This window comes from Haliotis rubra, unplaced genomic scaffold (genome assembly GCF_003918875.1).
Source record: "Haliotis rubra isolate DU_JTF1 unplaced genomic scaffold, ASM391887v1 Scf96, whole genome shotgun sequence".
Classification (NCBI taxonomy): domain Eukaryota; kingdom Metazoa; phylum Mollusca; class Gastropoda; order Lepetellida; family Haliotidae; genus Haliotis; species Haliotis rubra.
The window spans coordinates 233881-247506 of NW_025767701.1; the positions used below are offsets into that span (position 1 = coordinate 233881).

Consider the following 13626-nt stretch of genomic DNA (forward strand, 5'->3'; position numbering starts at 1 on the left):
TGTCCGTATTTACAATTCACTGTACTGGCTCGTGTCTTGCTTCAGTGTTCCGACATAACTTGTAATGAACAAGAAACATATATATTGCCAAAAATTGCCAAAGCTGCTTGGTTTCATTACACGACCTACACTATGCAAAACAAAAGTTATGTGTGACTATGAGACATTATAAACTGATTAGAGCTAGGACTGACAGACTAGGTTTGGTTTTACGCCCCTTTTAGCAATATTCTAGCAATATCATGGCGGGGGGCACCAGAAATGGGCTTCACTCATTGTACCCATGAAGGAAAGAGGTAGGATATGAAATGAAATAGTTTAGTGACATATTATAACTAAATGTTCATGTTGCATCTACGGTATCTCACCCATGTGTTGGTGACGACAGCAACTTATGCATTCACACATGTGCATGCAGTTGCACTTCTGGGACATATCACCAACTGTATATAAGGTAGATGGAAGGCTCAACTATGCATGCTCCAATAAGTTCATGGAGTACAGGTAAATATCAACAACTCATTGTACAGATGATGTCTATTGTGGTATCTACTGCAGTGTCAGTCTCGGATAGGACGTCTAGGATAAGGTAAGGCGTCTGTAAGATTGATTCAGTGTTCATATTAATTCAATTTTTATTGTAATGGAGATCTCACGTTGCTTCCTATCAATACTTGCCTATATTTCGCTCAGAGTGATTCATTTAGACTGCGTCTGTCTTTGAATGACAAACTTTAACATGCTTCAATGTGACGGACTCAGTCCAACCAAAATGACCCTGAAAGATCACTGGTTTAAATGACCATAGCATAGCTCAGCCTGAGGCCATTTCCATCCACTCATCAAAGGGCAACCTGACAAATGCTTGATAGTGGTTTTGGCCCATGGATTTGTTTTCAACTCTGAAGGAAGCTGGACCTAAAGCATCAGTGAACACACATCCATTGACAGGTCTCACCGCGACCTCAATGATGCCGGAGTTTGTTCCAGTATCATGGATTCTTATTTGGAACACATCTTTCGGCTTTAAAGCAATATCTGAATATTTGTTCTTGAAAACACATATTTTTTTCTGTAGTTCTTCTTCAAGCATGCTCTGCATTTCGTGTTTCCTCCCTTGCTTTGGAAACGGTATTCCATCCATATCAACTTTGTTGTCGTTACTTGTCCGGCCAACATACACAGACCCACCCTGCTTTCTCTTGGAAATGGATGTGACATATTCCGGTAAAGAAGAAGTGAAGATATGATCCACCCAGGCGCTTACAGAGAAGAAAGATGCAACTATTGAATGGTAGAAAAGGGTGTCATCAGTTCTGCCAACATAGACCTTCACAGCATTAGCTTGGCTCATGTGAGGCAACCCCTGTATAGTGGGCTCTGTCTTTGGTACTTTGCGTGAGGACAGCAGGAGTGGCTTTAATTTATCAAAGGATGCACATACTTGTCTATTTGCACACCAAGCAACCAGCTTTGTTTTCATGTCGACAGTTATAAACGTCTCGGATGGCAAGACATCTATTTTGTACACTCGCCCCCCTTCACTCTCTAAATGATGCCATCTGAAGCCATCTGACATTATCTCGTCGTCATTTAACATTGTGCCCAATACTGGGACAACAGTCGATTGGAATACATCCTTAACTGGTCTGGATATACTTTTACAATGATGCACAAACAGTGCACCACCACCTGAATTTCTCATTGAAGATAAAGCCTTCTTGAACTGATACTCCGCAGATGGTTTCATTCCCTGTGTGTTTCTGTCAATCTGTGTTTGGTGTAGGTGAATGAAAAATACATTATCCTCTGTTCCCATGTGATAATTTGCATCCCAGCAAACCCGGATGCATCTTTTACAGTCATCTGAAACAAAAACCTGATTTTTACCAGTAGGTCAGTATGTGTTATCATTACAGTTACACCGCACAGAGTATTATTTTGAGTACACATGTTTATATTTCCATAGGTAGCACTGACTGAATCGATGTTGACATCACCAAAGTAAATGTGAAATACTATGATTAAAATCTGACATGTGAGTAGATATTATGATAGGAAAGCTCTAAAGGTTAGGATGTAGTAAACTACTTACACAACTTTACTGCAGAGGTCGGCAGTGGATGGAGACGGAGAGCTGCAATAGTCAGTTTTATCTGCTAGTACGAGTACGCAAGTGACACAAATACGCGTATCCATAAAAAGAGTGTTTTGATCACACCCGGGTCTTCAGCGTTTAACGACTAGGCTACCCCACCGCCCTAGTTGTACATGAAACGGACAGCATCAACTATTATTATGATTGCGGATATATTAACACATCACATTAACGGGGCGACGCTAATTGCCAGATACATTATTCATATCGAAAAACTGACAAAGTTTGTTACAGATGAACACAAGCATGGCTGACCGTGCTCTCACTGAAGACATATAGTTGTCAAAAGCAACACAAAATGAATCAGCGACCTTAAAGGCAATTATACTCAAAAAGCGCACTTTGCAGCTTTGAATTCGTTACAGCATACTGAATCACAATGGATTACAAATTCTATTTATGAAATAATAAAACGACTTGCCTGTCGTCCCCAAAACGACAAAATCGTGCCTCCGGAGCAATTTCCCATACACTACTAACTGGTGAATTTCCCATCAAATCTAATGACTATATAGTGGTTTTCACTTCAAGCGTAAAACGTTGCGATAAGTGAGTGAATTTGTTTTCTTTGATTTGGGCTATACCAAACATATCTGTCCAGAAAGAGTCTTCCATTGGGCCATTGACTAAGATTAACATCAATCGTAGGGCCGACATGATTAATACCAAACGCCAAACCTTTGCTTGTTGGACTTTTGCGAAAAAAGATGACATGACTTTATGACGAATCATAATCGTATGTCACTGACGGATAGGTCGACGCAAAAAAGGATCACCCAAGGTGTTAAATCAAAACTTTTCAAATTCATTGAGTCGCTGCAGACTGAGTTCGCTAATGCACTTGTTATTGTACTTCGTTCTTGAGAAACCACTTCACGCAAGAGAAACCATGTCTTTAAGAGGGATAAGGGACAACAAGTGAACCATTATCACAGTGCTGTTTTACTTTTGGTTGGAAGACACGAAAAAAATGTTCTGTTACAGAATCTTTGTATTTTTGAGTTGCAAATCTATATCTATGTGTTTCAAGGACACCCTGGTCCCTATTGTGTTTGGCATGACCACACCATCTATAAACAAACATGATGGAGATTTTACCCTCGACAATCGTTGTTCCAAAACAGGATAGAAGCTATTTACAAGTTGTTAATCGTCACTTCAGTTACTCACAACATACGACCAAAGGTGACGTTTCAGGCAAACATCAATGTGTACAATTATTTTAGTTTTGGAGGGCGTAACAGACACTGTAAAACCAGTACACATGTACTATTGTATATATATAGCTGCGAAGAATCGCATGAAAGGGTTTTCCTTGCACCGCTGCGCTAGTACCTTTAGGGCATGCCCCCAAATATATTAGTTTTGATGGTTTATCACTAAAATTGACCACATGTAACAAGAAAAATTGTCATTGATTTACTTGCCCTTCAAAGACTATTTTTGACTACTATTTACGAACAGAACATAAAGTTAACCACAGTATCTCAAGCGGACAGTTAACTATTAACATTAATATCAGCAATATCAAACAATATAATTTAAATTGAATTTTATTAGCGTCTCAAATGTAACGATGAACACAGTTCTTCATTCGAAATGTTAAAGTAAGTATGCTCATTGCGATGCCATATATTTCCATACTATTTCGACAATAATAAATGACTTAATTAAAGTTAGAGCATACGGAATCGGTGTGTTAGTATGAGATAATGTCTATTTACCTGAACGTGCAAGGCTCTCCAGTGATATGAAGTGCCCTTTTCTCTGTTCACGGTAGACACCATTGCAAAAGGTACACTCTGTAATGAATCGAATACACTTGCGTCATTATGTTATTATATGTATGTATTATCTGTCGTGTCGTATACGAATTTATAGAGTCAACAGCGTCAATATCGGGTAGAATGTCATGATGCAAAAGTGCATTTCAAAAGTGAAAATTGCGCCTTTTCATTTCTGTTTTCTTTTCTAATTTGTACGATGTCATTAAAGCGCTTTATCTTACATGTTAATGTGGGTCCTGTACCTTTCATCAGTTATTGACATTTTGCTTAAATATCAAATTTATGGCAAACTAAAAGAAAATTATGACCTTTGAATTACTGGGTTTATTAGCGGCCCTTGACGTCTGTGAACCAGACCAGAAACAGATGGCCAAGCAGTCTTAATGGCCATATAAATAAGATGGACTAATTACAAAAAAATCATAATTTCCTACATGGCCATATCTAAAAAAGGTCAAGTATATATCATAATACGTTTTAACATATTTCTTTATGAAATAAACTTGATCTGCCCTTGTTACCACCTCCGGGTTCAGCTTCGGTCAACGTTCATTTCAACTGTTGTGCAGTCCGTGGTAAAAGTCATGATAAACTTTCTAACGACACCAAAACGAAGCTACTAGGAGATAGAAGGCACTGTCAGAAACTAAGTTCTTTCATTGAAATGTTCAATCATCTGTTACCGGGTTATCTTTGCGACTTGATTCCAAGATTTGTTTCCGAAAGTACAAACTACATCCTAAACAACAATTCTGGAGTACGAGGTATTTAGTGTAGGACTGCTACTTATGCCATATCGTTTCCACCTGACACAAACCACTTATATAATTGTCTAACTAATAATTAGAAAGCGTTCTATACACTCTCTGTATTTAAAAAAAAATTATAACAAGATTTAACAACAAAACAAGATTTTCCTTAAATTTTGGATCTCGATTCTGTCAAATTGTGCACTGCCGCTTTAGACTCGGTTGCAGTGACCTCAACGCTAACATGCACATTAGACCGGCCAGATTGCTCCTGCAGATATCACACAGAAAACCTTCTACACTATTTCTTCACGTGTGTAATGTTTACAAGCTGGAAATACTTATGAATGGAAACGAATATTTGTCTGCTTCTGAAAATATGAACATTCTTAAATCAATCCACAATTTTATCACAACACCAAAATACCAGTGTGACTTGAATTTTATACAGGGAAATGTATTTCTGATTAATCTGTCTTGTATGGGAGCTGAGTTGATATGCGTTATAACAGCTTGTGCACCTTCCTGAAATAAGGAAGTGACGGGTTGCCAAAGGGTATCGTACGCGTGGTTGACGGGTTCCACATAGTTAAATAACGCGGAGGAAACGTGTTGTAAATAAGGGAAATCAAGTCAATGCCACTACCATATATATATATATGTGTGTGTGTGTGTCTGTGTGTGTGTGTATGCAGACATCTACAAAAAGCATCTTAAGTACATTTTCAGTACATACAATTTCCAAAAATATTTATCTTCCAGATAGTTAATATTTAGTCAAAAATGCGTATATTTTTGGTTGTGTCTTAGACAGTTTTATTCTCGAAAACCACCAGCAGTGGTACCTGAGAGAATAGAAAAGTTTACAACTATATATCTAGTGAATAACGAGATGGAGATGGAGGGAATGCACGTTGATTCTTAAAGTTCACACATAAACACTTGGAAAATATATCAAGAAATACAGATATTACATACAAATCGTTGTGATACAATTTTTTAGGAATAAGTTGAGATCGATCGTGCGTTAAAAACTTCACATTTAAACATAAAATGAGACTCCTCTGCAATTGCAGGAGAATTGCATAATGGATAAATTCTTTCTTCTCTGGGTACACCAATCCAGTGGTCAGTTTCAATCAGAAGGTTATGATTTGAAGTTCTGAATTTTAAAACCGGTTTCAAACTTTGGAATTGGTTTAAGGTAATGATAAAAATCGCCCTTAGGTATTAATGAAATATTCTGCCTCCAATTTTGAATGATCTGGTCTTGTAGAATTCTTTCAACATTTAGATTAACCATGGGCTGGTGCATTCTGACGGCTTTTTTGATAACATATCTTTGACCAACATTTTGCAAAATATGTTTTATGACATTTACCCAAGGATATTCGTTATACTTAATTTCAGAGTCTAGGGGTCTGCATATTTATATCCTTTTCTGCATATTTTACCATATTCCCACTTCCCAAACAGTGTCAAAAGCCTTTCAAAAATCAATAAATGCACAATATAGTGTTTTCTTTAAAAGTTTTAGGTAAAGCATGAGCAAATGAAGAACGAGTTTTTTATCATCCGTTGTTTTCAAAATCCTGCCTGTATGGACCTCGAGAAAATTAGTTAGCCGTATGTTTAGAATTCTCGTAAATAACTGATCAATCATGAGCGGTATTGGGTATTGTAAGTCTATTTTTCGCTCTATTTATGTGTAGCGTAGGTAAGCACGTGCGAGATGCTGTTGGCGAACTGACTGTAAGATAATGTGGTTTAGTTGTTCAGTGTCAATGTTATGAAATAATCGTACAGGCTTGGATTCATCGAACTTTGGGGGATTTGGACAATGACGGTAATCTGGTGTAAAACATTGGCCGTAGCAGAATTTTCTACTGACTTCAACGTAAAGGCGATTGGACAATGTGCATCTTGATATAAAGGTGAGAATTCCAAGACTTCAAGGTCAGTAAATAGGGGAAGACATTTGGGAGAGGCAATTATATTATCTATAACATTGGTATCTTTACATATTGTTTTCCATACAAGTTTATCTTTACTAACTTTACCGTTGTATATAAACTTTAACATATTAATATTTTTACACAATTGCCTCATTTGCATAAAAAATAGTAACTGTTTCATGGTCTTCTGTGCTTTGTACATGGGGCATAATTAAAGGTCACGTGCAACCAAAAATTAAAAAATAATTGAAACACAATTATCACTTATTCGTGACATATAATATACATTGCTGATTATGAAAAAACATATAAACAAAATTATAAGCGTACAATCTCAAATCAAAAGTGTAATATTTTGTACTTTGGTTTACTTCCCAAAAAAACAAAGCAGCCGAGATACCCACCCCAGTCAGAGCGGGTGGGTGTACACTGAAGTGTAACGGCTGGTTCATTTGCCGCTGCCCTCACGGCTCATTGTGTGTGTGTATATATAGAGATTTTGGGTTTTGTAAATACATGCTCATTTTTTGTGTATAACATTTTGCAATCAACAGACATCATAACATGTCATGTGTACAAGTATCACACCTGCCTGTCTGTGTAATTACATAATGTGACAGATACCAAACTCGGGCTATAAATCAATGCGTTTTATTTATGGTGTATAGCCTGATAGGTGTTAAGTTCAAATTGCATGTGGTCAGTGATCGAAGTTGTGTATTGAATATTGTAATTAGCAGACAGGCATGCAGACACATAGGTGTCAATAAAACAGACATTGAGTTTAGTCTGTGACAACGACATATCTATATCACAGTTAAAAATTCTGTCAACGCTAAATAACATTGCTTTTAAGTATCGAACTGAGAAAGTGACTCGGTAAGAAGAACGATCGGTGAAATAGACAAATGTAATTCTATAAACAGTTAAATCGGTAATCTACTGTCATAACTTATAAAAAGCTCGCGCGTGTGAAATATCAACAAAACATTAGAAAAATAGCTCACACCAAAGCCTTCACCGAGTATTCACCGGACAACCCACTTCAGAGATGTGCGAACCTATTTCACTGCTCATGTGCTATGAGCGCAACCCGGCGCAGCGCAGCCCACCTTTTGAAACCAGTTTTCCCTCAAGCGCTGCGGGAAAATTAGTGAATCGTTCGAACTCCGATTTCGCGCGGGGTTTTTTCATCGCGTTATTTTTCAACTTTATAAGTAAGTTGAATTTGCATTTTTGATGATTTGTTTCGGTAAGTCCATACTGAAAAGTATCAGAATCTGCAAAGTTGTGTTTTACGTTACATGTGACCTTTGATTTGTCAAATTCATCATTTTTGATGTAAACTAGGTCAAATTCTTTCAAATTATATTCATCTCACATATTACTAGTTCTTGAATCAATATCACCACGTAGGGTAACACGAGGGTTATTTGGTAGGTATTTCATAACCGACTTTTCAATTCCATAGAATGTATCAGCAGTTGCATGTTTAGAACCTTCAGGAGCTATGTAAACAACACCGAGGTACATATCTTGGTCTATACCAAACAAAACTTTATTTAATCTAATACACAGTACATAATTACAACTGTCTTTTACCTGTGATATATATTCTTTATATTTGTCTCTAACAATACCCAAATCGACACTTTTGTGTTTAGGATTCGCTGAAGCGTCCTCGGAACCTGGGTGTTGCGATTGAGACAATGCAATTATTTCTGTTAGTGTGCTGTAATAGTGCATTCTGCACATGGTACTGATACGGGTGTGAAACAGATGACATATGTTTGTCAGAGGACATATGGGATAACTGTACCATTTGGTTGTGATCAAAATTATTAATGTGTCAAAGAGGTCCTGAAAGACATCTACTTGTCAATTCGTCAGTTATGTTAAGTATTGTTCCGTCATGTCATGCATGATGTCAGACGCAATGAACCTTTTTTTCTGGTGTAGATAATGTTCGATTTTACACTCTGATTTTAATAATCATGCATATTAACGTGGAACTTTCGATAAAGTCAAATCGCGCAACACTATCAGACCCATACCCACCAGATAATGGAACTTACAAGGAAACATTCTTTCACCTACCTTCTTCAATTATAAACACCATATTCCCGGAAATATTGACAAAATCTGAACAGAAAATGACAAGTTCTTCTGGACCTCATTAAACTATGATAACTATTAGAATTCCAAAATGCAAAGGCACATGCAACACCATACCAACAAATTACACCTTAACAACGAAGAAATCTCGTTAGAAAAGAAGCACAATTCCTCTGTGTAACTTTTGACCCACATCTCGAATGGACACCCACATTCATAACCTGGTTAAGACATCACAAATCAAAAGCACACGTTTACAAACTGACCAATAACTCAAAGTAAACATTTGTAAAATACCTCATACAAAAACCAATTAACGAAACCTATAATTACTCCAGGTCAGGCTTTATTACTCGCTCACAAATTTAGACCATACAAGCCTTCTACAACGTCCGCGCACGCAAAAGCAAATAAACAAAACAACCAACCAACCAACCAAACAAACAAAACTCTTCAACCTCGGATATATCTATAATCTCTTTTTCCCATTCAGTCATGCACTGTCTAGGCAACCCATACACGCAATGTCAAGGACCCGCTTCCTTTGTGGGGGGTTCTGTGTTCTGTCCCGTACTATATCATCTACCACATGTTAACATAGCCACATCTACCCGTGGGTCACATAAGCCCGCAAGATAGGACAACAAGTGGTTGCCAATAATATGGCAATTTCCCCGCCGCTAAAGAAGAATGACATATTTATAACATATTTCCTACTTTTTATTTTTTGGTCACCAACAAGATGCCTGAAATGACTGGTGTCTGCATAGTCACCCAATGTAGGCTGTCGATATTATTGAAGTCATTGGGTGCAATGTTTTATGAGATATCGCTTTAACAAGAAATTGAAAACTGGCCAAAGTGACCTTGAAGATAAGGTCAAAGTCACCCAAATCAACTGGTGTCTGCGTATTTCCCCAATGTAGGCTGTCACCAAATTTGAAGATATTGGGTACTACAATTCATTAGATATCGCGTTAACAAGAGTTTGAAAAGTGGACAAATTGTCGTGGTGACCTTGTAAATAAGGCCAAGGTCGCTAAAATCGACTGGTGTCTGCGTAATATTCAATGTAGTCTTCCACTAATTTTGAAGACATTCAATACAGCAGTTCATAACACAGGAATCGGGACGTACGTACGTGCGGACGGACGGACGCTGCTGAATACATAGTCCCCCGTTCCGTGTTGCAGCGGGGGACAATAAACATCCTATCTTGTTATCCTTCATCAACTTGCCGGTCGAACAGAAAAAAATCCTCAGTTTTTGAAACTCACTTCGATAGAAATAAATCAACATAAACATACATGGACGGGTAAGAAATAATAAATCTCTCCGTCTTTGTCTGTCTTGTCTGTCTGTCTGTCTGTCTGTCTGTCAGTCTCTCTCTCTCTGTCTCTCTGTCTCTCTGTCTCTCAGTCTCTCTCTGTCTCCCTCTCTCTCTCTCTCTTTATCGGTTTAATCGAAATGTAATATTTGTCAAAGCGGTACTGAAGGATATCTACTTGTGGACGAGTATCTAAGTACTGACCCATCTAATCATATATGAAGGGAGATTCAAAGTAGCTTTCGGTATAAATGCAGGTAAACTGTTGCCTTACTTTCTGTTGAACTTTCTCAATGTCCATGCATAAGAACGTGTAACCTTAGCTAATTAATTGCTGATACGGCCATATCTATCTGCTAAGACAGTATCGAAAGCAACGATGGCAATAACCTTCCCCGATGCCGCCCAGGATGTCCTCAGGGGGAATTTAACCTCTAAAGTGACAGTTTTGTCATTTCCAACTTACTCCGTAAATTGTATGTCACAAAATCAATCCTGGTTCATAATCAGATGATCAAATGTGCATAACAATAAAATTAGGGAATAATGGAACATCTCCAAAGTGATGTGTCCAACTACATAGTTTCACCTTAGTAAGAACACTTACTAATAGTTTTAATTGTCAGACAAAAGATCAGTTGGCATTCACACAGATGTAAGCAGTATCATTTTCCAGTCTGTTATCACTGAATACAATCAAATTCTTCGAAAATCTTCTTTTAACAAAATCTAACAGTGTATTGTACTTACGCAACGGCTTCGATAGTGTAATGGATAAACGAATTTACAGAGTCAACATACATCGGGTGTACAATTTCAATATAGATACATAGAATTTCTAAACATACAAATGTATTGCAAATAATATTTATCTTCCAAATAGTTAACATGCTCGTATAAAGTGTTTATACTTTTCTGGTTTGTATATTTCTACCGAGCATGGGTGGTGAGCTTGTGGACGTGAATACCTCAAGTTGATATGCTTTTATCTAGCATGTGCATAACTGCCTTTCGAAATTGGTTGTTGCTCATGATTGAGATAATGACATTGTTCTTGCTTTTGCGAACCAATATAGGCATTCCACATGTGCGATATTGTTACGGTTATGGGCCAAATGATGGACACATAACAAACAATCAAACCAATAAAAAAACCAAGGGGTGCATGGTTTAACTATAGAACATTGTTAAGGTTGAAATGTTTCATTTCTCAAAGCGGTTCTTAATGACAACTATTTGCGGATGAGTATCTGTAATCATAAACGAAGGGAGATTTAATGTATCATTTGGTATAAATGCAGGTGAACTGTGGTCTTACCTTCTGTTGAGTTCTCCTATCATATATGATGGGAGATTCACTGTAGATTTTGGTATAAATACAGGTACACTGTGGACTTACTTTCTGTTAAGTTATCCTAACCTAACATATATAGGGAGATTCGCTGTAGCTTCCGGTATAAATGCAGGTACACTGTGGCCTTACTTTCTGTTGAATTTTTATAATGTCCATGCATAAGAACGTGTAACCTTAGCTAATTAATTTTCGATTTCTGCCATATCTATCTGCTAAGACAGTATCGAAAGCAACAATGGCAAAAACCTTCACCAATACCGACCAGGATCTGCTCAAGTGGAATTTAACCTCTAAAGTGTCAGTTCTGTGCGTTCCAATTACTCTGAGAATTGTATGTCGCAAAATCAATCATGTAATGTTCTGGTTCATAATCAGATGATCAAATGTGCGTAACAATAAAATAAGGGAATAATGGAACATCTCAAGAGATGTGTTCAACTACATAGTTTCACATTAGTAAGAACACTTACTAATAGTACAGAAGAAAAATCAGCTGGCATTCACACAGATGTAAGCAGTATCATTTTCCAGTCTGATATCACTGAATACAATCCAATTCTTCGAAAATCTTCTTTTAACAAAATCTAACAGTGTATTATACTTACGATGCTTCGACGATACTGTAATGGATAAGCGAATTTACACAGTCAACATACATTAGGTGTACAATTTCAATATAGATACATAGAATTTCTATACATACAAATGTATTACAAACAATATTTATCTTCCAAATAGTTAATATTCTCTTATAAAAGTGTTTATACTTTTCTGGTTTGTATATTTCTACTGAGCATGGTTGGTGAGCTTGTGGACGTGAATACCTCAAGTGGATATGCTATTATCTAGCATGTGCATAACTGTCTTTCGAAATTGGTTGTTACTCATGATTGAGGTAATGACATTGTTCTTGCTTTTGCGAACCAATATAGGCATTCCACATGTGAGATATTGTTAAGGTTATGGGCCAAATGATGGACACATAACAAACAATCAAACCAATAAAAAAAACCAAGGGGTGCATGGTTTAACTATAGAACACTGTTAAGGTCGAAATGTATTATTTATCAAAGCGGTTCTGAATGACATCTATTTACGGACGAGTATCAGAAGTACTTGCCCATCTAATCATATACGAAGGAAGATTGAATGCATCGTTTGGTATAAATGCAGGTAAACTGTGGTCTTACTTTCTGTTGAGTTTTCCTATCATATATAGGGAGATTCACTGTAGCTTTCGATATAAATGCAGGTACACTGTGGCCTTAATTTCTGTTGAATTTTTATAATGTTCATGCAAAAGAACGTGTAACCTTCGCTAACTAATTGCTGTTACGGCCATATCTATCTGCTAAGACAGTATCGAAAGCAACAATGGCAATAACCTTCACCGATGCCGCCTAGGATCTGCTCAAGTGGAATTTAACCTCTAAAGTGACAGTTTTGTGATTTCCAATTACTCTGCGAATTGAATGTCGCAAAATCAATCATGTAATGTTCTGGTTCATAATCAGATGATTTAATGTGCATAACAATAAAATTAGGGAATAATGGAACATCTCCAAAGAGATGTGTCCAACTACATATTTTCACCTTAGTAAGAACACTTACTAATAGTACAGAAGAAAGATCAGCTGGCATTCACACAGATGTAAGCAGTATCATTTTCCAATCTGATATCACTGAATACAATACAATTCTTCTACAATCTTCTTTTAACAAAATCTAACAGTGTATTATACTTACGCATCCACCGCAATTCTGTAATAGATAAACGAATTTACAGAGTCAAACATACATCAGGTGTACAATTTCAATATAGATACATAGAATTTCTATACATGCAAATGTATTACAAACAATATTTATCTTCCAAATAGTTAATATTCTCGTATAAAAGTGTTTATACTTTTCTGGTTTGTATATTTCTACTGAGCATGGTTGGTGAGCTTGTGGACGTGAATACCTCAAGTGGATATGCTATTATCTAGCATGTGCATAACTGCCTTTCGAAATTGGTTGTTGCTCATGATTGAGATAATGACATTGTTCTTGCTTTTGCGAACCAATATAGGCATTTCACATGTGAGATATTGTTAAGGTTATGGGCCAAATGATGGACACATAACAAACAATCAAACCAATAAAAAAACCAAGGGGTGCATGGTTTAACTATAGAAC

At 36.9% G+C, this 13626-nt stretch overlaps 1 protein-coding gene across 1 annotated transcript; it reads right to left on the reverse strand.

Annotated features, from left to right (window-relative positions):
• Window positions 1-671: 671 nt before the first annotated feature.
• LOC124265055 lies at window positions 672-4091 on the reverse strand. The gene is made up of 3 exons (XM_046699850.1): window positions 3883-4091; window positions 2096-2137; window positions 672-1866 (listed from the first exon to the last, which is right to left on the reverse strand). The coding sequence occupies exon 3, from the start codon at window positions 1817-1819 to the stop codon at window positions 815-817; it is 1005 nt and encodes a 334-aa protein (XP_046555806.1). The 5' UTR covers window positions 1820-1866; window positions 2096-2137; window positions 3883-4091; the 3' UTR covers window positions 672-814.
• Between the last annotated feature and the right edge of the window lie 9535 nt (window positions 4092-13626).

What these genes read in the sequence shown, in the direction of transcription:
- LOC124265055 (XM_046699850.1), bottom strand. Translation starts at nt 1,819, where the DNA reads ATGGGAACAGAGGATAATGTATTTTTCATTCACCTACACCAAACACAG.